We start from the raw sequence: 24,986 nt of genomic DNA, 5'->3' as shown, positions 1-24,986 counted from the left end.
CACATTACTCACATATGTTTACATGAAATGACTAACTATACTCTCCCTCTGGATTGTACTAATAAGCTAAATGTGATGGTGAACTTCAGGAACCTGTATTTCTCAATGTCACATATTTGTAGCATATCCTTTGTATGTCTGTGAAGCTGAGATACTCTACAGCTGTCTCCATGTTAACTTGTCTTAAGAGGGTCTTCAAGGTTGAATAAGCTGGAGACTCATAATGTCCCTCAACAAGAGAACACAAATGTACTGCCATCATTAAAGCAGAAGGTTGATGCAATGTTGACATTGACATCAGTCAGTGTTGTTTATAATATGATTCTTTCTCTTTCAATGGTGACTGAAGTCCAGGCTGTTTTGCCTGCTGAACCTACAACCAGAGAGGATTTCCTACAATGTGAGTTTGACACAAACACATTTTATACAGTTAACTTTATTCCAAATCACAAGTCAAGTTTCAGTAGCAATCACATGGTCCTACATGTTTAAGTTCAACATTTCATTATGGCTGTTATAGTTCATGGGTAGAGGAAACAGTCTCTTTTCCAGTGTCTTTTTCCATTTTCCTAAAATGGCGTTCTAAACGGAGGTTCAGGAGGAGATGTAACGAGTTTGCCTCACCCCTCTCACATCAATCACCCACACTTTATTTAAACTAGGTTCTCCTCATCAGCACGAACACACACACATACACACACACAAACACACACACACCAAGTTAGACAAACATCCATGCAAACATGTACAGAATCTCACACGACAACACAAATGCATGGCGGTGTGGTTGGGGTGAGTAGGTGTAGGCTGAGGGATTCTACAAGTAGATCAGGTGGAGAGACTACAGCAGCATCCCTCAGCGAAGATGGTCTAGATTAGGGCAGGAAGAAAGAGACAGAGTGAGTGGGTAGAGTCTGGCAGCCAATACGCGTATATATACTTAATGGATATGGTGATGAGCCACAGCCATCGATAGTTGGGAGCAAAGGTCACGCTATAAACAAGAGGGAAGGGAGGAGAAGGGGTGGGGAAGCAATCAGAAACATGGCAGATGAAATCATACACCTATCAGGATGAGCATGCTAGCATACATGTGGTAAATGTACACAATACATACAAGCATTACATGGCACATACAATACATGATACATACAACATTGATACAGGATAAGGTGGGGAGAGAGCATTCAAGTATTGTAGGACAGCTTAGTGGGTATACAATGTGCTCGTAAGGTTACTATTACAAGGGTAAGTAGAGTAATGGAACAGAAAACTATGTAGATGGGGGCGATTATTGACATTGCAGGTAAATGCTAGCACAGAGTATGGGGTAGAATAAGTGCATGGACAGTGTGACTGGGGTGGTCGAACATTGCGTATATGTACTGAATGGATATGGTGATTGGGAACAATGTGTCCACAGCCATCGACATTTGCATGGAAAGGTCACGCTATAAAAGAGAGAGAATTTGGTTAGAAAACATCAATTCATAGAGATAGAGAGATACATTTAGGTAAACAATTAACATTAGGTAATATGTCCACTTTATCAGTATCAGTATTAGCATAATATGATATAGAAGGAGAGGGAGAAGGAGAGGCTGCCCGGCAAGGTGAATGCAAACACATTTAAACATTCATGCTTTTGAACGTGTGAATAGACACACCTGAACACACACACACACACACATTCAGCGTCTCTCATATCTACAAAGGAATCTCTTCACACACTCTGTATTTCTCTCTCTCTGTCTCTCACACACAACCCATCCCACAGCAAAGATAGTCTAGACTAGGAGAGGAGGAAAGAGACATTTGTATTATTCTGTATTTCTCTCTCTCTCTCTCCCACTCTCTGTCTCTGTCTCTCACACACCCATACAACCAATCACACATATGGACTTTCACATACAAAGACACTGGAACACTTTCACACCCCTATATACGAAGGACTCATCTCACACAAAGGAATCAAATGAAGCAAACCCAAATCCTTTCACACACTTAACATCATTAATTCATACAAAGGACTCCTTTCACACACACACTCACAAACTGTCTTTCACACACACATACACGCACATACGCACTCACTAGGCCCTGATTATTTTAGTTTTGTTTGTTGGGTGTCCGCCGAAAGCCCATGTTTAATTTTTTTATGCCATTGGAATGAGACACTGAGTTAATCACCTCCCGTATTTTGAACGCGGGAAGAGGGAATCCTAAGTATTATTGGAACGGGAATGTGCTACCCTCTTTCTTTATATGTTTTCTAGTTTATATGTTCATTGAAATGTTGGGTTCAGGTTGGAATGGTATGATTTGTTTTCTGTTTAACAAACGTTATTTTGCCAGCAACACGGACTGAACTGTTGGGATTCGTGCGCTTAGCTGAGCGGGCTGAGAAAGACACAAACTGAAAAGCGCACAGACTAATGGACAAAAAATAAATGATTGTGTAAACGTGCTTTGATGTTTTTTTGTTTATGTAATAGATTGATTATCTTAATTCATTGTCATATATTCACCTGTGTCATTGAACGGTTCAGTAACAAACGTGAAATTGTGAGGAATGCTGAATTCTTTCGTAAGAGGATGGACTGGTGGTAGACACAAATCTACTAAAACCTCTCTACATTAGATAGTCAGACCGTTACATAAAAAATTCAGCATTCATCAAAATTTCACAATTCTTACTGAACCCTTCAATGACACATGCTCCTTCTAGACCGCGTAATAACGTTTTGTTGGTCCCCATTATCTAGCCGGGAAAAGAACGTCTGCCACGGACAAGGTTGACAAGATGGGTAAAGATCCAAGGAAGCCACGAGGAAAAAGGTCCTCATATTCCTACTTTGTGCAGACGTCCAGGGAGGACCAGAAGCAACACCCTGATGCGTCCGTGAATTGCTCTGGATTCTCCACGAAATGCTCTGAGCAATGGAAGGCCATATCTGCGAAAGATAAGAGGAAGTTTGAGGACATGGCTGAACAGGATAAGGTCCGCTATGAGAGTGAAATGAAAAATTACATCCCGCCTAAGGGTGAGGAGAAGAGACGGTTTAAGGACCCCAATGCCCCAAAAAAACCAGCAACTGCATTTTTCATCTTCTGCCCCGACATCCGCCCTAAGATCAAGGCGGAAAATCCAGGTCTAACTCCTGGAGACATCAGAAAGAAGCTTGGGGAGATGTGGAAAAGCTCTGCTGCTGATGTTAAACAGCCCTATGAAAAGAAGGCTGCTAAACTGAAGGAGAAGTATGACAAGGATATTGCTGCATATCGTACAAAAGGAATAGCAGGTTTGTCCAAAAAGGATGATGACGATGATGATGATGATGGCGAAGAGGAGGATGACGACGACGATGATGATGATGACGACGAATACCTGTAGATCCGCTACTGATATAGCCTGGATTCCTGTTGATGCCATTTAACCCAATTGTGCACACTTTCACCTCTCAAAGTACAACAGGAACAAGACATGTTAGGCTGTGTATATGAAAGATTTTTAAGATGTACAGTGTAATTCTCCTTTTGTAAAGTTGACACTATGTGTCTTCAGTCTAGGGCTGAACGATTAATTGCATTTGCGATTTAATCGCGATATGATAGAACGCGATTTTCTAACCGCAACGTTCGCGATTAAAAACGTGGTAAAATAATAATAATTTCTTAAGATGGTACATTTTGCACACAGTGTTTAAAAAGTGCATGCCTTGTGTTTAAAAAAAAAAAAAAAAACATTTTAATTTTTAAATAAATAAAAAATATCGCATATTAAATCGCAATCGCAATTATATTATTTTCCCAAATCGTTCAGCCCTACTTCAGGCCCTATTTTCATTTCTTAGTGGTAGTTCTTGCCTAGAGCAGTTTTAGGGAGAGGATTTAAACAATGGAAGTAGCTAACTGTTTCCCCAAAGGTGCACAGCACAATATCTGGTGTATGTAGGTTGGTAGTACATTCATCATATTTCTTTATTTTTTTATTTTGTATTATGTTTTGCCATCATAAGGTCCTTATAACTGTATGTTGAATACCACTCTAACTGCAAGAATGTGCCTGAAAAAAAAAAAAAATAATAATGATGTTTTAGGACTGCTTGTTTTTTGTTTCCATTTTCAGTTTGGGATTTGCAAAAATATATGAATGGAAAAACTCATGCAGGGACAGGATAGAAGTAACTAATTTTCACCAACATGAACTCCATGGGAAAATAAGTGATTATTCCCTTCTCTCCCTGGAAAAGAAACTGCTGTTAGTGTTATTTGCTATACGTGTGTAAATAAATCAAGCTGTGGGTCATGTCAATGTTGTGCCTTCTACATGAAAAAAAAAAAAAAAAAAGAATCCAAAGTATTATTGAAACGGGAATGTGCTGCCCTATGTTAGATTTAGGTGAATTTCATATATCAGACCATGGGCCTCATTTATATAATGTTGTGTAGAAGCCATCCTTTATTTGATCTAAGAACTTTTCTGAAATGATCGTAAGTGTGATTCAGAGAAAACGAACGGACGCACAAAAAACCATGTGTACGCCAATCCTTCAGTTATAAATCACAGATTATCGTGGAATTGTGCGCAACTGAATGTTCTCACATCTCCGCCCTCAAAGCGCCCCCTACTTAATTTCATTAGCATATAAATTGAGCGCATTCTCAAGGCACAAACTCACTGTGACAATGGCAAGCAAGAAGGAAACATGTAAAAAGAAGAATTATAGTGAGGCCGAAATCAACGTTCTGCTGATGGAGGTGCAGATGCGGGCCAAAACATTGTTCAAAAGCCTGTCTGATGGCGTAACGGCAAAAGCAAAGTACGTGACATGGTAGTAGACACGTCTCCGAGGCACCAGCAGCCACACCTGCGGCACGAGCAGTACCAGAATCAGGGCCTCGCCGGCCATCACCAGCTTCCTCTTCGGCCCGTCTTGCATCAGAGAGTCGCCGGCGCTCTGAGAGTTCCGAATTCCTGCAATACTCCAGTATTGCCACAAGGAAATATACTTACGCAAAATAGAACCTGACGTAGAGATACGTACTTTTCCACGTCAAAGATGTTTTTTATAAATCTGTACTTTGACGTGGTCGCACGAACACTCTAAGATCAAATCTGTGCGTAAGTACGTTTTATAAATAAGGGGGCTGGAGTCTGAGCCTCTCTTCAGCTCTGTTTTAATTAAAATGACAAAATATTGTATTTTTTTACTAAATTACAATCTAAATATCCTGTTGTTTGGATGGCATGTGCAGCAGTTTTATTTCCTGTGCTGCCCGCCACATATCAGGACAGTGAGGAGCAACGTGCCTTAAAGTTCCTCTCCTGGCATTGATTCAATTAAACTCCTTAAAGTTCCTCTCCTGGCATTGATTAAACCCCTATAAACTCATATCTGTTCTTAAAAAATACAAATTTTGAAGATTTCTACATGAAAAAATCCCTTCATGGCCTTATAATGGGTTGGATGGAACTCTACACATTTGTCTCATTTAGTATTCGCAGAGCCACACCTGGCTTCTCCTCTCATTTCAACATCGACCTTATGCTAATGATATGTAAATCCCCATCCCGCAAGTTGACGGGATTGGTTCCCTAGGTATGTGCCATATGAAACCCAGGCTGTCTTACTCTGTGTTTTTGAGACCATTATTACACTGCAGTTCCAAGGTAGAAATACTCAACCTCGGCATTGACTCTCTCTCTCATATAGCTAACATTAAATAATGACAACAACAAATGGGAAAAAGCAACAAGCTGATGTTTGGGCCCCTTTTTTCGGTATAATGAGACTAGGAAAAATCTTTAATCATTGTTCTATCAGAATGGAAGCAACGTGGACTTAAAGTAGCTGGTAAGAATTGTTTCTGCTTATACCTGGGCCCACTCACAGCTGAAGACATGGTGGTCATTTTGGAAAATTGTGGTTTTACTTTGGGTAATGAATCCGCATGTTCTCTCCCTTGGTGCACACCATTGTAAAGAATAAACCTTCGTCTTCCATTAACCTTTGGAAGTCATAGATAGAATTGCTATTATTGTTCTGGTATTATTGAACCTATAGTAAATAAATACCTAACATAACCAAATGGCCCATGCGATGGCAGGCAAATATAGCTAATGCCAAAAAATGTGTAAGGGTAACCTTGGAAATCATATTCCACTAATTTGCAACAAATCATTGAGTTAGAGTTGAGTTAGAGCTAGAGTTGTAGATACGTTGATTTGATCTACTTATACTATGCCCTCTGTTATCAGTTCTGTAACTGTACACGCTATGTTTATGAGTTCTGTAACTGTACACACTATGTTTATTAGTTCTGTAACTTATGAGTTCTGTAACTCTACACACTATGTTTATTAGTTCTTTAACTCTACACACTATGCTAATTAAAACAGTTACTGATTGGATAAGCCTCTACATGTTTTATTCTATGACAGGTGCATTTAGGGTTTGTTAAATAGATATCAGGTGCATTTAAAGGGGTAGGGTTTGGTAAATAAATAACAGTTGCGTTTAAAGGGGTAGGGTTGGGTAAATAAATAACAGTGAAATTCAGAAACAATAGAATTCCACACACTATGTTAATTAAACAGTAATAAGACAGGTGCAATACAACTGTTGTGAGTGTGAAACAATTGGACACTTGTATCCAAAAGGACTGTGTGTGTGTGTGTGTGTGTGTGTGTGTGTTTGTGTGTGTGTGTGTGTGTGTGTATGTGTGTGTGTGTGTAAAGGCCTACAGTACACTCCCGCTATTCAAATAAGACTTCTCACGCTCACATCAACAATTAGCAGTAGATGTCCAAACAACCTGCCCACTGCAAACATCACTAGTTGTGTTTGTGTGAACATCAACACAAGCAAGTGGTCTAAAGCCCTGAACCCATATCCACACGATCTAAAGCAATGATGGACTAGCTTCTAATGCATAATACTCCATTACCAATGAGAAAGACATCTTTATTAGTATTGACACTCTTCAAAATATTCTGATAAATATTGTATTACATAATGTCATTACATGATGCAAAAAACAGCAGTAATATACTTATCACAATATACTTTTGTATTAAAAAGTATTAAAATAACCCTATAAATAACTCTATGCTGTTACAGTTAAATTCCTACATCATGCTAAAGCTGTGTCCCTGGTCTGGCTTTCGCTAGCTTGGTCTGGGGGATCCGTCCAACACGCCCCACAGCGCAGCTTCTCCTTCAGATGGCGGTTGGAAGCAGTCACGAGCCCCCCCGACGCGACACAGTAGAAGGTGCATCCCAGCATGATGACGTCATAGGACATGGCTGACTGACTTTGGAGTTTGGAGATGAAGAAAAGAGACACAATAAGCAGAGTGATGACGTAGACGCCCACCAGGGACACGGTGAGCTTACACACCAGCAGGTAGGAGTCCGAGCTCTGGCACTGCGTCTGGTTCCTGCGGAGGGCAAGCATGTGTTGGCACAGGTGCAGCACCAACCGCAGGGAGGTGGGCAGCATCACCATCAGAGGGAGCGGGCAGAGCAGGAAGATGAAGGTGGCGGTGTAGAGAGTCGAGTCGATCCAGGGGGCAAACTCAATGCCGGCAGAGTAGCTCTGGTTCTGAGTGGCGCTGGCATTGGTGACATCGGTGGTGTTCAGCTGGACGATGACGAGTCGCAGGGTGAAAAAGGGGCTGAACAGGAGCCAGGAGCCGATGAGAGTCACCAGCAGGGCAGCGCCGGTGAGGGAGGAGATGCTCCTCTTCAGTGCCTTGAGCCACTCCATGGAGAAGCTGACCACCGTCACACAGTAAAACACACTCAGCCAGGCGATGGACCAGAAGCTCACGAAGCAGCTGTTCATCCAGAAGAACAAGGCAGCACTGAAGAGAGGGTTCACCTCACCACTGATGACGGTGGTCTCAGCGAACACCAGCAGCATGACGGCCATGCAGGCCAGGCCCAGAAGCACGTTACCGCATGAGATGGAGCAGATGGCGGCGCTCACCGCCAGCGCCTTCCTACTGCTCCACATCTGCAGCAGCGTGAGGATGAGGTTGCAGGTGTTCAGCAGGATCCCAGCACACAACGGCGCGCCCATTAAGGCCAACTCAGAGACACCCCAACCCAACGCCATTCCGCCCTCAGTCCTGCTTCCCACTCAGCCCTGCTTCCCCCTCAGCACTGGGTCAGTCTGCCAGTCTGCCCGGCCCGCGGCATCTTATACAGACTGGGGCTGTTCTCCATGTATTTACATCAGTCTGCTTGCTGTTCTACATGTATTTAAATCAGTCTTCTTGCGGTTCTACATGTATTTACATCAGTCTGCTTGCTGTTCTAAATGTATTTAAATCAGTGCCTCATGTCTGCTTGCCTGATGCTGAGAAGACATTCATGAGGGCATCAAGTTGCCACAGAAGAATTTGAAAACGCAAATTAGTCTTGATGGCAAATACATATGGCATACGTGTGCCATGATAATAGTGAAGCCTTGGGACTGTATGATGAGAATAAATATTTGATTGGCACATGGGTTTGGGCTCTTGTGTCGTGCTCAGCTCACCACACAGGCTCTTAGTAGCGTGGTGTTGGGCTCTTAGTAGCGTGGTGTTCAGCTCACCACACAGGCTCTTAGTAGCGTGGTGTTGGGCTCACCACACAGGCTCTTAGTAGCGTGGTGTTGGGCTCTTAGTAGCGTGGTGTTGGGCTCACCACACAGGCTCTTAGTAGCGTGGTGTTGGGCTCACCACACAGGCTCTTAGTAGCGTGGTGTTGGGCTCACCACACAGGCTCTTAGTAGCTTGGTGTTGGGCTCTTAGTAGCGTGGTGTTGGGCTCTTAGTAGTGTGGTGTTCAGCTCACCAAACAGGCTCTTAGTAGCGTGGTGTTGGGCTCTTAGTAGCATGGTGTTGGGCTCTTAGTAGTGTGGTGTTGAGCTCTTAGTTGTGTGGTGTTGGGCTCTTAGTAGCGTGGTGTTGGGCTCTTGTGTCGTGTTCAGCTCACCACACAGGCTCTTAGTAGCTGTGGTTTTGTGGTCAGTCGTGAACTAGTTTTGTGTTCAAGATCATTGCCACTGATGAGAGACCTAACTACATTCATGTTTAAGCTTTCTGGCAGACGAAGTGAGATTTGGATTTACTATCCTTCTACTACTAGTACTGACATCAACGGAAGAGCAGTTTGCCACTAAAATGCTGAATTTAAGTCATTACTGCCACTAAAACTGTTGAATTTAAGTCATTACTGCCACTAAAATGCTGAATTTAGGTAATTACTGCCACCACATCTATGGCAGTACAGTTTATCACTAAAAGGCTGCATTTTGCTTCCCATTTAGCTCTACAACCTGGTGCAGAGAAGCCAAATCACTTCATTTATACAGCACATTTAAAAACAACAGGACACCAAAGTGCTTTCCAGTTGAGGTAAATAGATAGATAAACACTAAAACAAATAGATAGATAGATAGATAGATAGATAGATAAACACATAGACACGCTAAAACAAATAGAGATAGATAGATTAACACATAGACACGCTAAAACCAATAGAGAGAGAGATAAACACAAAGATACACAAAAAAAAATCATAGACAGAATATTGCTCAACAGAACCCCACAATTAATTCTTTCCAAACGTGCATCTCTCTCTCTGTATCTTTCGCTCCTTCTCTCTAGTTGAGCCTAATAAGTTCATAAAGAGTACAGAACCGGCTGATTCAGTTCAGCCCTGAGTGCAGAACCGGCTGATTCAGTTCAACCCTGAGTACAGAACCGGCTAATTCAGTTCAACCCTGAGTACAGAACCGGCTAATTCAGTTCAACCCTGAGTACAGAACCGGCTAATTCAGTTCAACCCTGACCTCGCTTTTGGCAAGCCTTAGAACTGGCCATTGAGGGTTCTTGTGGAACAGGTGCAATCCATGTTTTTAAATCAATACATGTCTCCCACACCCTCCTATACAACTTCTTGTATTTTCCCCACACTAACATAGCTATCCAACTTCAAAACCTGATTATGCAGTGGGCTCTTGATTTCTTGATTATCAAGACACATTTCTTGAAATTATACTCCATTTCCCAAAACTCTCCCATAACTGCACAGCCATCTTTACAAACTTCCATGTCAAAACCAAACTCTCTCAAAACCATGTAATCTTACATCTAAACCAAATGTTGCCTTCAGACACCACACAAAACAACTGAACTGACCCACGACCCTCTTATCTATCTAGCCTGAGGTTCTGACCAATTTTGACACTTAGCGTTTCCAACCGGGCAATTGTGTGTTAGTTGGGTTTGAGCTGTGATGACAGTCAATCAATCAATCAATCAATTCAATCTTATATAGCGTTTCTCTAAATACCCGAAGTCGCTTTACATAGTCCAGAGTCCAGTAGTCATTCATACACAGTCATACCGGTGGTGGTAAGCTACATCAGTAGCCACAGCTGCCCAGTGCAATTTACACAGGTATAGCAGAATGCACAATGGCATTCAAATACTAAACAATGAATAATAAGCAAACAAATAATTCAGCACTTCCAGTACAACACAGTTAGGCATTATCATCATCAGAATGTATTATGTTTGATGTATATATTAAAATGCAACATATACAGTAACATCTAGGTTTCAGATCATTGGTCAAGAAGATTGACTCAGTCAGTGGAGGAAAGCCACCGCTACTTGGAGCGCACACTTTTAGAAATGCAAATAGATGATTTTCCCTTCATAGTTGCAGTTTAAATAGAATTTCACTATTCAAATTCTCTCAGGCTTTCTGTGGATTAAAATGTTAAGAGAAGGCAATGGATATGTATCCACTACACGTCATTTACCATTCAAAGTTTGGAGTCGTGTGTCTGTACACAACCAAAGATAAACCTGAAGGATGCTGGCAAACTAGACTCAGCAACAGGATGGAACTGAAGACATTGAAAAATCATTCATAACATTTGCTAGCCCATTTTACAACTGAAGTAATATTGGAGTTAGGACATAGCATCAACTTAGATAGATAGATAGATAGACAGACAGACAGACGGACGGACGGACGGACTGATAGATAGATAGATAGATAGATAGATAGATAGGTAGATAGAGGGATAGATAGATAGATAGGTAGATAGAGGGATAGATAGAGTACTTTATTGATCCCCAAAGAGAATGCTGTAGATGCCCACCCTTAGGAATCATCTTCCCATCCAAAGATTTCACCGTAATAGCAATTTTTTGAGTGTTCTTACTTTTCGTTAATTTTGTCATTCGTCATCAGAAACGCACTGCTTCCCTATTAGCCATGTTGGAGGTGTGGGTGTGCAGAGTCAGTACTCCTCCTTACCATTATCACCAAACCCTTACCCTCAACCCCATGCCCAGTATCTAACCCTTACCCTCAACCCCATGCCCAGTATCTAACCCTTACCCTCAACCCCATGCCCAGTATCTAACCCTTACCCTCAACCCCAGTGCCCAGTATCTAACCCTTACCCTCAACCCCATGAACCCCATGCCCAGTATCTAACCCCCATGCCCAGTATCTAACCCTTACCCTCAACCCCATGCCCAGTATCTAACCCTAACCCTCAACTCCAGTGCCCAGTATCTTAGACGTTAAAACTCTACCTCCAACGATGTCTTTATGTGTGCAGCCAATTGCTCCAATTATATTGGGGAAAACCGCTCTCATTGCAAACTGCGCTTTAATGTTAGCCTAGTCAACCATACACCTGGCTGACATACAGGTGATCTCATCCGATCCTGACTGGTCTGCCACCCCGAGGCTTTCCTGAACCTGAGCTGGAGATAAATTAAACCTCCAAATTTGAACATTTCCGGATTGTAAATTCAGTCCAATCATCTGAACAGTCCATAAGAGTGATATCTCACTGTAGATAAATTAGTAATTCATTGAAAAGGTAAATGTACTTCAAAAAATACCACTGATACATAAAGAATGTCAAATACAGTAAAAAAATGTCCATGTATTTACCAATATAAACCAATAAAAAAACTGCTCATACTTAAAAAAAGATGTTTATGGATTCATTGGTCCAAAACAAGTGAACTAACCCATGGCCCTTTTATCTATCTATCCTGAGGTTCTGATTGGTCCATGGCACTTTTATCTATCTATCCTGAGGTTCTGATTGGTGTGTGACCAATTTTGACTTAGTATTTCCTCCTTGGGAGTTGTGTGTTGATTGGGTTCGGCCTGTGATGAGTTCAGTTAATGATACTGAATGTCAGTGCTTACTAGATACGCACATGGTGCAGCCAGTGATATATGAAGGGATTTGTGTTTTGCACAAAAAGGTCTACAAATCTGAATCAAGTGTGAAAACAGGGGAATAGTGTTTATAGATTTAAAGATTGGTCTATCTTTTGGTAGATGGCATTATGGTTTGGGATGTTTCCCCGTCATTGTGAGTCAGCAATGGAGAAAAACTGCAATTCTGAGCACAGGCCTATTTATTTATTTCCATTAAGAATTTTCGTAAAACTGTATTATGACTGTTTAAAATAACAAACTACTATCAATATCAATGACCTGATTAAGCAGAAATACTGAAGAGACAAGAAAGCAAAGTAAATCAAAGCGATCTTTATTCTAGCTACTTCTTTCACTCATAAGAGTCCTGTAAAAGTCCATCAAATTAAATCATCCATTAAAAATGAAGCTGAAAGAACATAGATCAGATAAATAAAAGAAAAAATAATAAATAAATAAAAAGTAGAGTGCTTTCAATCAGTTAACGAAAAGAATCTGAGAACATGTCTTGAGTCTAGATTTGAAACTGGCTACCGTTGGAGTACATTTGATGTCTTTAAAGGCTTGCAGTTAAGTGATGCCATCAATTCAGCAGAGGGTTAACTATTGCAGTAAAAGTTAATAGATTGTGCCATGCAGAGCGGGCACAACCTATAAACAAAAATATGCCTAGAGACGCCCGTGGTGGGATTATGGTCGCCTGAAGTTTATTTGCCGTTGAGAACAAGCAATTTTAAACTACAGGGGGAGGAAATGTTATCTAGGATGAACCATGGTTTCCCGGTGAAAGACAGTGAGTGAAGAATATCTAGATATCGTCAATTGGTCGACCAGCTGTGAGTAAGAGAATGTGGTCGGACCATGTGACCACCCCGGAGAATAGTAGTAGAGTCTTGAGAGAGAGAGCTCCCTCCTCCAACATGCCTTGCGGTCTACTCAATCTGTGCGAATATGAAACTCACAAACTCGTGAAAATAAAAAGTGTTAAACTCGGATCGATGAAATGGATGACTAACGGAATTATTTTGATGTTTATTTGGTAAGTCTGTGAACCGTTGATATTTACGATCTTGACTAATAACGCCCACGCATAAGGCTAACGTTAGTTGACAACAAACCGCATGATGTAGCCTACAAACGTGCAGTTTAAATTGAATAGCGAATGCTTTAGCAACATTGTCCTGTAACCACAGTTACTGTCACAGACATAGGCTACTCCCCAGATAGCAAGCCAGCATATCGGTCCATCGGTTGATATTGGTCAGCACTCCACTGGCCACTTCTGTTCCGCTCTTTGACCACCATCATCTTTAGTTCAACTGGGCGTGGACATGAAGAAAATAACATTAAATGTCACCAATTCCTGGCATTTCTTAATAATATCCTCGGCGTAGTCTATTTAAAATGTCAGGCACTAGACGGCTGTCAACGTGAAAAATGTTAAATGTTAAGGGTTGGTGAAAATTAATGAAGAAGCATTAATGTACGAGGAAAATATGTTTTTAAAGCCAGTGACAAAAGGATGGGCCGTCTGTAACTCACCAGTGGACCACCAGAAACCAATGAGCAAAAGGTCAGCAGAGGGCCAGCTCTGTCCGCCCAGACAGTGGCTGACAGTGGTCTACTGGCCTTTTGCCATCTGGGTCTGGTGGTGAGTCGTCCACGCGAAAGTGTTGCCACCAGTGTTGCCACCAGTGGCAGCTCTTAGGAGAAGCCAAGCATCCTCCTTTGTAACAATACACACGTGAACTATAATTAATGAAACATTTCACGTCATTATATATCAATTTTCAATTAAATTCAAATCCATTTGATTTATATAGCGCCAAAACAAAAAATGGTCTCCAGACACTTTACAGAGCTTGTGTACATTATATATTTACTGTGACTCTGGTGACAGTAAAGCTTGAATATGCATTAGGGGAAGCTAAACTAGGCTCACGCCCACTTGGCCTTGGTTGCCACTGGTGTCGCTAGGTTCACGCCTCCTTGGCCTTGGTTGCCATAGACGTATACTGTATATACATATATATATCTATGTCTATGTTGGTTGCCACTGGTGTTGCTAGGTTCACGCCCCCTTGGCCTTGGTTGCCACTGGTGTTGCTAGGTGCACGCCCCCTTGGCCTTGGTTGCCACTGGTGTTGCTAGGCTCTCGCCCCCTCGGCCTTGGTTGCCACTGGTGTTGCTAGGCTCTCGCCCCCTCGGCCTTGGTTGCCACTGGTGTTGCTAGGCTCTCGCCCCCTTGGCCTTGGTTTGCCACTGTTGTTGCTAGGCTTTTGGAACGGTTCGAGCCTAAGCATGACTTTGGAAAAACAACATAGAACAATAATAGAAAGTCCTCAAAATGAGTTTGGACTATTCCATTCGACTAAGAAAGAGTAATTTCTGCTGAATAACCTCCCATTGTTAGCAGTGTGTATAGAAGCAGAAAGAGACAGTTTTGTTAGTTTTGCACATACATGTAGGCTTATGTTTTTGCAGTGTCATTAGCTTTGGTCATTTCACTTTTTGTTAAAATCTCTGCCCTCACAGATGCACTTCCTCCCTCTCTCTCTCTCTCTCTCTCTCTCTCTCTCTCTCTCTTCATCTCTCTCTCTGTTGCAACTCACATTCACTCTCCTTATGCATTCTACAGCATCAAACAATGTATTATTTACAATATCTAATTGTAATTACAAATTTTCAGCCCACAACAAAAATCCCCCCCCCCCCCCCCCCCCCCCCCCCCCAAAAAAAAAACAGCAACCTGCACCGTTGTATTTTTTCACAAGCTACCTTGTTGGTAAAGAAGCCCAGTTTGGTGAGGAAACTGTGACCCTAGTACACCAGCTGACAGCCATCTTCCCACTTGTTGTTGCAGCATCATGCTGTTTTGGAACCAAGAATACCAAGCATACGACTTGGTCGTTAGCTCGGTAACCACAAAGGTGAAGGGGGTGGCGCTGACCAGCATGCCTGGCATCGGTGATGTGGTCTGGGATGTGGTGGACCATAGCGGCCCTTCCCAGGTAACTGTGGTGTCCTCTACTCATTCTCTCTTAAACCACATCACACAACCAAGCGCTCATGAAAGTATCGCCATTTGCAGGGGAAGAACTCATTTTTTGTGGTCACCAATGTCCTTGCCACGAAGCAACAGAAGCAGAGCAAATGCCCAGAGGTAAATGGTAGTGTATGTATTGTATATGTATGTATTGTATATGTATGTATTGTATACATGTATATGTATGTATTGCCTGCTGAATGATGTCTTCTGCATGACCATGACTATTCCCAGAGGTAAATGGTAGTGTATGTATTGTATATGTATGTATTGTATTTGTATGTATTGTATACATGTATGTGTATGTATTGCCCGCTGAATGATGTCTTCTGCATGACCAGAGCTGTGCAGGAGAAACATGTTTGTGTTTCTGTCCACTACAGACACCCCAGGACGGGAGGTTGTGCCGCTCAGATAAGGACTGTGAGATGGGCTACTGGGACCAGCGCAGCCATGGTACCTAGGATTAGGGTTCCCCTTAAATTAGGTTCCCCTGGTGTTAGGGTTCCCCTTAAATTAGGTTCCCCTGGTGTTAGGGTTCCCCTTAAATTAGGTTCCCCTGGTGTTAGGGTTCCCCTTAAGTTAGGTTCCCCTGGTGTTAGGGTTCCCCTTAAGTTAGGTTCCCCTAGGGTTAGGGTTCCCCTTAAATTAGGTTCCCCTAGGGTTAGGTTTCCCCTTGGGTTAGGGTTCCCCTTAAATTAGGTTCCCCTAGGATTAGGTTCCCCTTAAGTTAGGTTCCCCTAGGGTTAGGGTTCCCCTTAAGTTAGGTTCCCCTAGGGTTAGGGTTCCCCTTAAATTAGGTTCCCCTAGGGTTAGGGTTCCCCTAGGATTAGGGTTCCCCTTAAGTTAGGTTCCCCTAGGGTTAGGGTTCCCCTTAAATTAGGTTCCCCTAGGGTTAGGGTTCCCCTAGGATTAGGGTTCCCCTTAAGTTAGGTTCCCCTAGGGCATCGGTTCCCAAACTGGGGTACGCAAAGTGGTTTAGGGGGTACGCAAAGTGGTTTAGGGGGTACGCGGGGAGAAAATTCGATTTGCATTTTCAAAGTGAAAAAGCCCATTCCATTTTCAAAACGAAGCTATAAATAGACATGAAATCTTAAATAGTCTGAATAGCCAAGTCGCATTGCCAGAAATACTCATGTATACCCATATTCAGCGAAATAATTACACTGCCGAAAATAGCTACAGGTAGGTTAGGGACCTACCCTGACAGTTTGAAGTGTTATAGGCTGAATATGTGCGTGGGGGGAGGGGGCGTGGCAACGGCGGTTAGTGACTTACCCTGACAATTTCACAGTTTCAAGTGTTATATGCTGAAAATGTGCGCGGGGGGAGGGGGTGTGGCGGCGGTTACAAACATGGAAAAAAAATGGGGGGGTACGTAGCTGGAGATTAAATGTCTGAAGGGGTACGGGACTGTAAAAAGTTTGGGAACCACTGCCCTAGGGTTATGGTTTCCCTTAAATTAGGTTTCCAGACCTCTGAAAGAGGCAACTCAGCAGTGTCGGCCAGGATGAATCAACACACACCTGCACAAGGACTTCAACTACGAATCCACTTAATCAATCAAAATTGACGATACAGATAATTGCCAACCAATTTAATCGTTGATTAGTTGGTTACGTCATTAAGCACGTTGTTGCACATCCATCTCTGTCTCAACATCTTGTTTGTCACTTATTCATTATGTGGGAGTACTTAGCCTAAACTTTCATTTTTTGTTTATACAAACTGATTAGAAAAACAAAAAGTTGCTTATGCCATGTCTCCAGCAATGCTATGTGCATTATGTAGGTAATTAGGAAATCAGGCACAACTGCTGGTGACTCTCGTCTCGTCACAGACACTGAATGTAAATCGATGATGAACCCACAATCAAAATAGTCGTTAGTTGCAGCCCTAACCTGCACCCATACTCATGCCATGTCCATCAATTCCAACTGAATCAAGACACTCGCACACACATTCAATTTGTTGATTTCTCTGTGCTGTTGTCTTGCCTGCACAGGTGTGCAGACAGGTGTATGTGTGAAATTTGATGTTACCAGAAAGACCTGTGAGGTTGCTGCGTGGTGCCCCGTTGAGAAGAGAAAACACCCTCCAAGGTGCAGTACCACAGCAGTCATCCCTCTCACCCTGACAACATACACGATAGTCACCCTCCACGGGGTGCAGTACCACAGCAGTCATCCCTCTCACCCTGACAACATACACGATAGTCATCGGCTTGCATGAAGGGAAACATCCAGATTTTTCAATGTTTACTCCATTTCTTTGCTTCATTTTACTTCTCACAGCATATTAACACTACGGTTCCTTAGAATCTGTGACTGGTGACAGCTTTAGAAACCCAGGGGATTCTAAAAGAGACTAAGTCTGGCCAGGAAAACATACAGCATTGGTTTTTCTGAAATTATGTGTTTTATCATGACATCTTGCCGATGGTGGACTGTTGTGCAATCCACCCAGGCAGCTTTGAGGAACTTTTAAAGGCACACTTCCTCTGTTGCCTCGAACATGATATGAAACCATGTGCTTCTGTTTTGCCTTCCCATCCTCTCTGACCTGTTTCAGTCACACTCAGCCATTGGGTCTGTTGGGTCTGCAATGATCTGGGATTAAAGACTGGGTTAAATGCCAGTGTTATGAGATTACAGGATGGATTAAATGCCAGTGTTATGAGATTACAGGATGGGTTAAATGGCAGTGTTATGAGATTACAGGCTGGGTTGAATGGCAGTGTTATGAGATTACAGGCTGGGTTAAATGGCAGTGTTATGAGATTACAGGCTGGGTTGAATGGCAGTGTTATGAGATTACAGGCTGGGTTGAATGGCAGTGTTATGAGATTACAGGCTGGGTTGAATGGCAGTGTTATGAGATTACAGGCTGGGTTGAATGGCAGTGTTATGAGATTACAGGATGGGTTGAATGGCAGTGTTATGAGATTACAGGCTGGGTTGAATGGCAGTGTTATGAGATTACAGGCTGGGTTGAATGGCAGTGTTATGAGATTACAGGCTGGGTTGAATGGCAGTGTTATGAGATTACAGGATGGGTTGAATGCGAGTGTTATGAGATTACAGGATGGGTTAAATGGCAGTGGAATGAGATTACAGGCTGGGTTGAATGGCAGTGTTATGAGATTACAGGCTGGGTTGAATGGCAGTGTTATGAGATTACAGGCTGGGTTAAATGGTGATAATTAAGAGGCAATTCCTACTTTTCAGGCCTGCTCTACTGGCATCAGCAGAAAACTTCACTGTCCTGATCAAGAACAACATCCGATTTCCAGCCTTTAATTATATAAGGTACACTCCATTAAATGCAGCTTTAATCCACACAATGAAGTTAGTTACTGTTCTTATACAAATATTCTTCTTCTTCAACAATTCCTCTAACAGAAGGAATATCCTGCCGGAAATGACGGATACCTACCTGAAGAGCTGCATCTTTAACCGACGAACCCACCCGCACTGTCCCATCTTCCGCTTGGGAGACATTGTGACTCAGGCAAAGGAGAACTTCACTGAGATGGCAGTAGAGGTTCCGCTTTTTCTTTCTTCTCTGTTTTATGCTTTTTTTAGCTCTTACAAAATTTTAGTTAAGCTATTATTTCATGCATACAGCTGTTGGGTGTGCAGGGATGGGGGTAGGTATGTTCAACGCTGGCACAGTGTTGATACAAGGTACTGTACTTGATTATTCTACTGGACCTGTTGCTCTCTCTGTTCCTAGGGTGGTGTGATTGGGGTCCAGATCAACTGGGAGTGCGATCTGAACCCATTGTTCCACAGGTGCTTGCCCAAGTACTCGTTCCGGCGGTTGGACGAGAAGGAGAGCAATAGAACCCTATACCCTGGGCTGAACTTTAGGCAGGTGCCACACACATAATGGAGAGTCGTGAGTGACAGATCTGTGTTTAATAGTGCAAGATTAATTTGAGCTGAAACAATGTTGCCAGGTTTGCAAGGTACTACACAGAGAATAGCATCGAGCACCGGACTTTGTACAAAGCCTTTGGGATCCGGTTTGATGTCATGGTGTTTGGCAAGGTAAGATTGGCACATCTGATGCTCTCCTGTCGTAACTGAATCAGTAGTCATGGCAAACAGTGACTGATCTACTGCTGTACTTTTCATAGGCTGGGAGGTTCAGTGTAATACAGCTTGTCATCTATATCGGATCAACACTATCGTACTATGCACTGGTAGGCAGTTTTGACTGTTACTCAGTATAACTCTATATCCTTTCCTGTGTCGTCATTGTTGTCATGACAAAATCAATCCAGTGTCACAGAAGTTCATTGTGAGATACAGCGTTTTGAAAGGGGAGTGCATCTAAAAATTACCCACAAATAGTTTTTTCTAATTTTACCATAAATACTTTGCTTAATCTATAATCTATCCATCTCCAAAATAATGTACTGTAAAACAACCTATAAATATGACTTTGTAAGCCAAATAAATGTGTATGCATTTAGGTTTTCTAAAGGAAGTGGATATTATTTTGTTCTAACCTGTTTTGTCAGAGCAAAAGTTTTCCCTGGTCTGATTGGTATAGCCATTTACTTCTTCATGAGGTCCTCGTGGATATTCACCCATAATTTGAAAAAGTATAGGCATTGACCAACTGGACTGATGTTGTCATGTCATGTCCCACAAAACGTCTGCTCACTGACTGTGCTCTGTTTGTGTCATATGTACTGTATGTGACTGTGTTTGTGTCATATGTATGTGACTATGTTGTGTTTGTGTCATATAGTATATCTGACTGTGTTTGTGTCATATGTATCTGACTGTGTTTGTGTCATATGTATCTGACTGTGTTTGTGTCATATGTATCTGACTGTGTTTGTGTCATATGTATGTGACTGTGTTTGTGTCACATGTATCTGACTGTGTTTATGTCATATGTATGTGACTATGTTGTGTTTGTGTCATATGTTTCTGACTGTGTTTGTGTCATATGAATCTGACTGTGTTTGTGTCATATGAATCTGACTGTGTTTGTGTCATATGTATGTGACTATGTTGTGTTTGTGTCATATGTATCTGACTGTGTTTGTGTCATATGTCTATGACTATGCTGTGTTTGTGTCATATGTATGTGACTGTGTTTGTGTCATATGTCTGTGACTATGCTGTGTTTGTGTCATATGTATGTGACTGTGTTTGTGTCATATGTCTGTGACTATGCTATGTTTGTGTCATATGTATGTGACTGTGTTTGTGTCATATGTCTGTGACTATGCTGTGTTTGTGTCATATGTATCTGACTGTGTTTGTGTCATATGTATGTGACTGTGCTGTGTTTGTGTCATATGTTTCTGACTGTGTTTGTGTCATATGTATGTGACTGTGCTGTGTGTGTGTCAGACCACTGTATTCCTAGACTGGCTCATTGGGAGCAGATGCTACTCCAGAGAGGCCAAACACTACTCCGAAAGGAAGTTTGAGTCCATTCAGGATCAACAGGAGGTGATGACCCCCCCCCCCCCCCCACACACACACACACACACACAGACACACACAGAGACACACACACACACACACACACATAGACACACAAAAATTTGCATGCGGGCTGTCTGATAGTGGGATGGCATAAGATCTACACACAGACACACACACACACACACACACACACACACACACACACACACACACACACACACACACACACACACACACATTTGCATGCGGGCTGTCTGGTAGTTGGATGGCATAAGATCTACACACATATACACACGCAGAGACACACACACACACACATACATTTGCATGCGGGCTGTCTGGTAGTGGGATGGAAATGTGGTCTGACCACTGAACACTGGGTTTATTGTCTGCCCTAAGTGTTTGCTTGGCGTCTCTTTTGTGGATGAGGACAAAGTACGGTTGGTGAAGAGGTCCAAAAAGAAAAGTTTACAGAAAGTAAAGCCCATTTCATTTCACCAGCGGAAGGTAAGCATGAACAGTGATGATGGTTGAGTGTGAAGGGACCGATTTGACTGACAAAAAAATCCTGTCTTTGTAACACAATAGCCCCTAGTTTGACAGTGAAAACAGCAGGTGGAAACTAAAGATGCTTGCACATTGTTGCAAAAAAATAAACGCTTCGGAAGATGTGGTCAAATGCACTAACAGGGCAGAGCAAGGCCCAAGTTTATTAGTTAAGGTTTAAAGCCAAACAAGAGCAATTCCAAGGAATCCCTTTAAACTGAATGCATCAGACTAGATCCCACTGAGGTGGCAACATCGGCACTATCAATATAATATCTTAATAGACAACATCGCCACTATCAATATAATATCCTAATAGACAACATCGCCACTATCAATATAGTATCCTAATAGAACACATCGCCTGTTTTAACATGGCGAGTCACAGCTTGTAAGGCCTGTTTTAACATGCCTTTGGGCAGAGTGTCACACTTTGAATCAGGGTATGTGATCTTGAGCCTGTAAACAAGAAAGTGTTCTGCTCACTTAGATTCCATGATAAGCTATTTTTGTCAAGGTCAGTATGGCCTATAAAGCTCATAAACGCGTCCATTCTGGATCATTCATTTTGCCTAGAATATAAAATCTTCAGATAGGCTTAACATGATACACATGTTATAATGGCAGCGTGTTCAGCATTAGGTCATCGGGAGAGAGTGGACATATAAATGCATTCATTTGCATGCAGCCATGCCGAGAAAAGAGACCTTTTGTGGATAATGCACTCATGCAGTGCGGCATCTCTTCCTCTGAATTAGTCTTGTCAGACTACAGTATATGAAGAAAAATAACTAGTCATTAAGAGGGAGTCATTATTATTATGTACTCGTGTATCCCATGGAGAACATTTGTTTATTGCTGAGTGAGCATTCAATTCAAGTCGAACAAATGAGACGAACTCTCCCAGAAGCTTGAGTCTTTAATGGGGTTAACCTTTTAAAACAAGCGTTTTTATTTGTTTTATTTAGGAGGATATTCAAGTTAATTAACTTATTACACAGGTTTTCTTCTGCTTCCTGGCTAATCTAGAAATATATGCATAATGTGTCTTGTCTCTTTAAGTATGAGGTTCCTATCATCATTACTTTCTATCATCATTGCTTATGCTGGGACTGTGACTGGTCTCTCATCATTACTTAAATAATAATAATAATAATAATAATAATAATAATGAATTTTATTTATATAGCACACTTTAACAAACAAAGAAGTCTCAATGCTTATGCTGGGACTGTGACTGGTCTCTCTGTATGTTCTATCAGGTCTGTATCGCACATGACAGATGATGCTCATACTTATGTGACATGTGATGATGCTCAGGAAGTGATGTCACACAGGGACGTTCCCTTTCTTCTCTGCCTTCTCTACTACAAAAGCTTCTTTTCGGTGGAAACATCAGAGAGTTGAAATCAGACAGATGTGTAATAATGTTTTTGTAACACCAACTAATTGTTATTATCATATTTTGTTATTATCAAAAGCACTTAAGAAGGCAGGGCATAAATAAACATAGGTCATGCTGAACACCTGTCAGAGAGAGATCGCAAACCGGGCAAGCTGAATTAGTTTGGTACCACCCCACAAACCCCCCCCCCGGACACAGGAAAAATGAGTGCTAAATAATACAGTCACTGAGTAAACGTAGTATTGTGGATTATTGCTATGACTACAAACATTTAGCTAATTGGCTAATTACTGTAGATTAAACATAGTAAGTAAGAGGCTTAGGTAAGAGGTTAGACTCACAAGACTCTGCCAAGTGATATTAAGTATATGGCTATTATTATTTATGTTTTTATTATTACTATTATTATATGATACTATATATTGCTATACCCCACAATTATAAGGCAAGGATGAGGATTGTTATATGACTGTAATGTCTTCATAACTGTTCGTGGTTGTTCTCCCTCACAGGATGAATCTACAAGCTTCAAGGCCATGATCAGTGCGCTGCAGACACCAGCCAGACCGGACATGCTTGCCCAGAATGGGTCTGAGGCTGACGGGGGAAAGGGGCAGAGCTCTGGCACACCTCTGCTGGAGATGCCCCGGGGCAACTGCCCCTCGTGGTGCCAATGTGGCTGCTGCCCCCCCTCTGACCTGCTGGAGGAACAGCTGTGCTGCAGACGGGGGCGGGGGCGCTGCCTCACCTCCTCCCCTCTCTTCCCCTCCCTGGTGCTGAGCCGCCACACACTGGAGACCATGCTGCTCTACAGGAGCCCCCTGGCGGAGCTGCACGAGGAGGCCCACCTGCGCCATGAGGCCTATGCCCAGTACATCAGCTGGCGGTTTGGAGCAGCTCTGCCCCAGGAGGCGAAGCCCGTCATGCCCAGCTGCTGTGTGGCCAGGGTCAGAGCGGAGTTCCCCAGCCCTGACGGCCAGTACAGCGGCCTCGGGCTTCGCCAGGCCCTCCGACCCAGCTAGGGTGTCGGCACAAGAAAGACACAAGCTCGTTTTCGTTTGGACTAATCTCGCTCGCCTTAATAAATCTAAGTGTACTTCTGTCAGGTAGGCTCCAAACACATTCACTTACAGTTGAACTTTTACTGAGGCAAAACTGCTATGCAGTTAGTACAGTAAGACACTGTTCTGAATGAATGAGAAGCTGTTTTGACCTGCATGCCTTTGCACATTGTGTGAGCAGTCCCATACTTGTATGCTACTGAGTGGAGTACAAGGACTTTGCATGTCCTATAAGTATGTTATTATATTGCCTTTAAGTATGCTATTATATTGCCTTGTGCACCCAGGACAAAAATGGCTTTACTTTACTGAAACATGTTTCTTAAATGGTCCGCTTGTGTGATGCTGTTACTAAAGGGAATTCAGTAAAAGTAGCAGAACATGAACATAAACATGAATGAACCCTACCATCTACCATCACCCTCTCTACAGCCTAACCCTAACCCTGCTTATTGGTTTGGTTTCATTCAGAAGGAGGTTATTCCAGTGGTGCCTGTTGGGGTTAGGGTTAGGTTAACCCTAGTTATTCCACTGGCGTCTGTTGTCTGATGTCTCCAGTGGCGTCTGTTGTCTGATGCCTGTTGATTTGTATGAAGCCGGGGTGATAATACAGCATATCTAATATCTAAGTGTGTTACAATACCACTGCGCTTCTAATATCTAAGTGTGTTACAATACCACTGGACTTCTAATATCTAAGTGTGTTACAATACCACTGCGCTTCTAATATCTCAGTGTGTTACAATACCACTGGACTTCTAATATCTAAGTGTGTTACAATACCACTGCGCTTCTAATATCTCAGTGTGTTACAATACCACTGCGCTTCTAATATCTCAGTGTGTTACAATACCACTGGACTTCTAATATCTCAGTGTGTTACAATACCACTGCACTTCTGCATGTACACTGACACATGACAGAGGGTTAGTTTACTAATGAAGTTTTCTAAACACAGTTCAGAAGGAATACATATAGATGATTGGCAGCCTAGATTATTTAGACACTGTACAATCAATAAATCATTCATGAACTTACCTGCCATCTTTCTACTCACCCTAACGATGACGTTGCATTAATGCTGAATACAGCTACTGGGACCTGAGCCGTAACAGGCTATAGCCCCAGCCGTGAGCCTTGTCTAAGCCTGTTTGTATTCAAATATATTCAATATATCCATCTGATGTAAGATACTGAAATAAAGTTTTTACTCTAG

General features: G+C 42.3%; 3 protein-coding genes across 3 annotated transcripts; 2 read left to right on the top strand and 1 right to left on the bottom strand.

Annotated features, from left to right (window-relative positions):
- The first annotated feature begins 15 nt into the window (after nucleotides 1-15).
- LOC122133036 (high mobility group-T protein-like) lies at nucleotides 16-3,683 on the top strand. The gene is made up of 2 exons (XM_042708322.1): nucleotides 16-400; nucleotides 2,766-3,683. Exons 1-2 carry the CDS (start codon nucleotides 283-285, stop codon nucleotides 3,392-3,394), a joined length of 747 nt encoding a protein of 248 aa, XP_042564256.1. The 5' UTR covers nucleotides 16-282; the 3' UTR covers nucleotides 3,395-3,683.
- Nucleotides 3,684-7,137: 3,454 nt separating this feature from the next.
- Nucleotides 7,138-8,124, bottom strand: LOC105911347 (taste receptor type 2 member 16-like). The gene has a single exon (XM_012840142.2). It carries the CDS (start codon nucleotides 8,122-8,124, stop codon nucleotides 7,138-7,140), a length of 987 nt encoding a protein of 328 aa, XP_012695596.2.
- Nucleotides 8,125-12,086: 3,962 nt separating this feature from the next.
- Nucleotides 12,087-24,985, top strand: p2rx7 (purinergic receptor P2X, ligand-gated ion channel, 7). Its single transcript, XM_012840144.3, has 13 exons — nucleotides 12,087-13,298; nucleotides 15,123-15,270; nucleotides 15,351-15,422; nucleotides 15,689-15,761; nucleotides 17,311-17,407; nucleotides 18,533-18,613; nucleotides 18,707-18,848; nucleotides 19,041-19,177; nucleotides 19,267-19,357; nucleotides 19,447-19,512; nucleotides 20,681-20,782; nucleotides 21,158-21,265; nucleotides 23,222-24,985. The coding sequence occupies exons 1-13, from the start codon at nucleotides 13,108-13,110 to the stop codon at nucleotides 23,729-23,731; spliced, it is 1,818 nt and encodes a 605-aa protein (XP_012695598.2). The 5' UTR covers nucleotides 12,087-13,107; the 3' UTR covers nucleotides 23,732-24,985.
- Nucleotide 24,986: the final 1 nt, after the last annotated feature.

The sequence above is a fragment of the Clupea harengus genome, chromosome 7 (genome assembly GCF_900700415.2).
Source record: "Clupea harengus chromosome 7, Ch_v2.0.2, whole genome shotgun sequence".
Taxonomy (NCBI): domain Eukaryota; kingdom Metazoa; phylum Chordata; class Actinopteri; order Clupeiformes; family Clupeidae; genus Clupea; species Clupea harengus.
This window is presented reverse-complemented; position numbering and strand designations above follow the sequence as displayed.

Coding starts and splice junctions, on each gene's coding strand:
- LOC105911347 (XM_012840142.2), bottom strand. CDS start 8,124: ATGGCGTTGGGTTGGGGTGTCTCTGAGTTGGCCTTAATGGGCGCGCCG.
- p2rx7 (XM_012840144.3), top strand. CDS start 13,108: ATGTGGTCGGACCATGTGACCACCCCGGAGAATAGTAGTAGAGTCTTG. Junction 18,614..18,706: donor CCAGCCTTTAATTATATAAG/GTACACTCCATT, acceptor TTCCTCTAACAG/AAGGAATATCCTGCCGGAAA. Junction 18,849..19,040: donor TCACTGAGATGGCAGTAGAG/GTTCCGCTTTTT, acceptor CTCTGTTCCTAG/GGTGGTGTGATTGGGGTCCA.
- LOC122133036 (XM_042708322.1), top strand. CDS start 283: ATGTTGACATTGACATCAGTCAGTGTTGTTTATAATATGATTCTTTCT. Junction 401..2,765: donor CAGAGAGGATTTCCTACAAT/GTGAGTTTGACA, acceptor CCCATTATCTAG/CCGGGAAAAGAACGTCTGCC.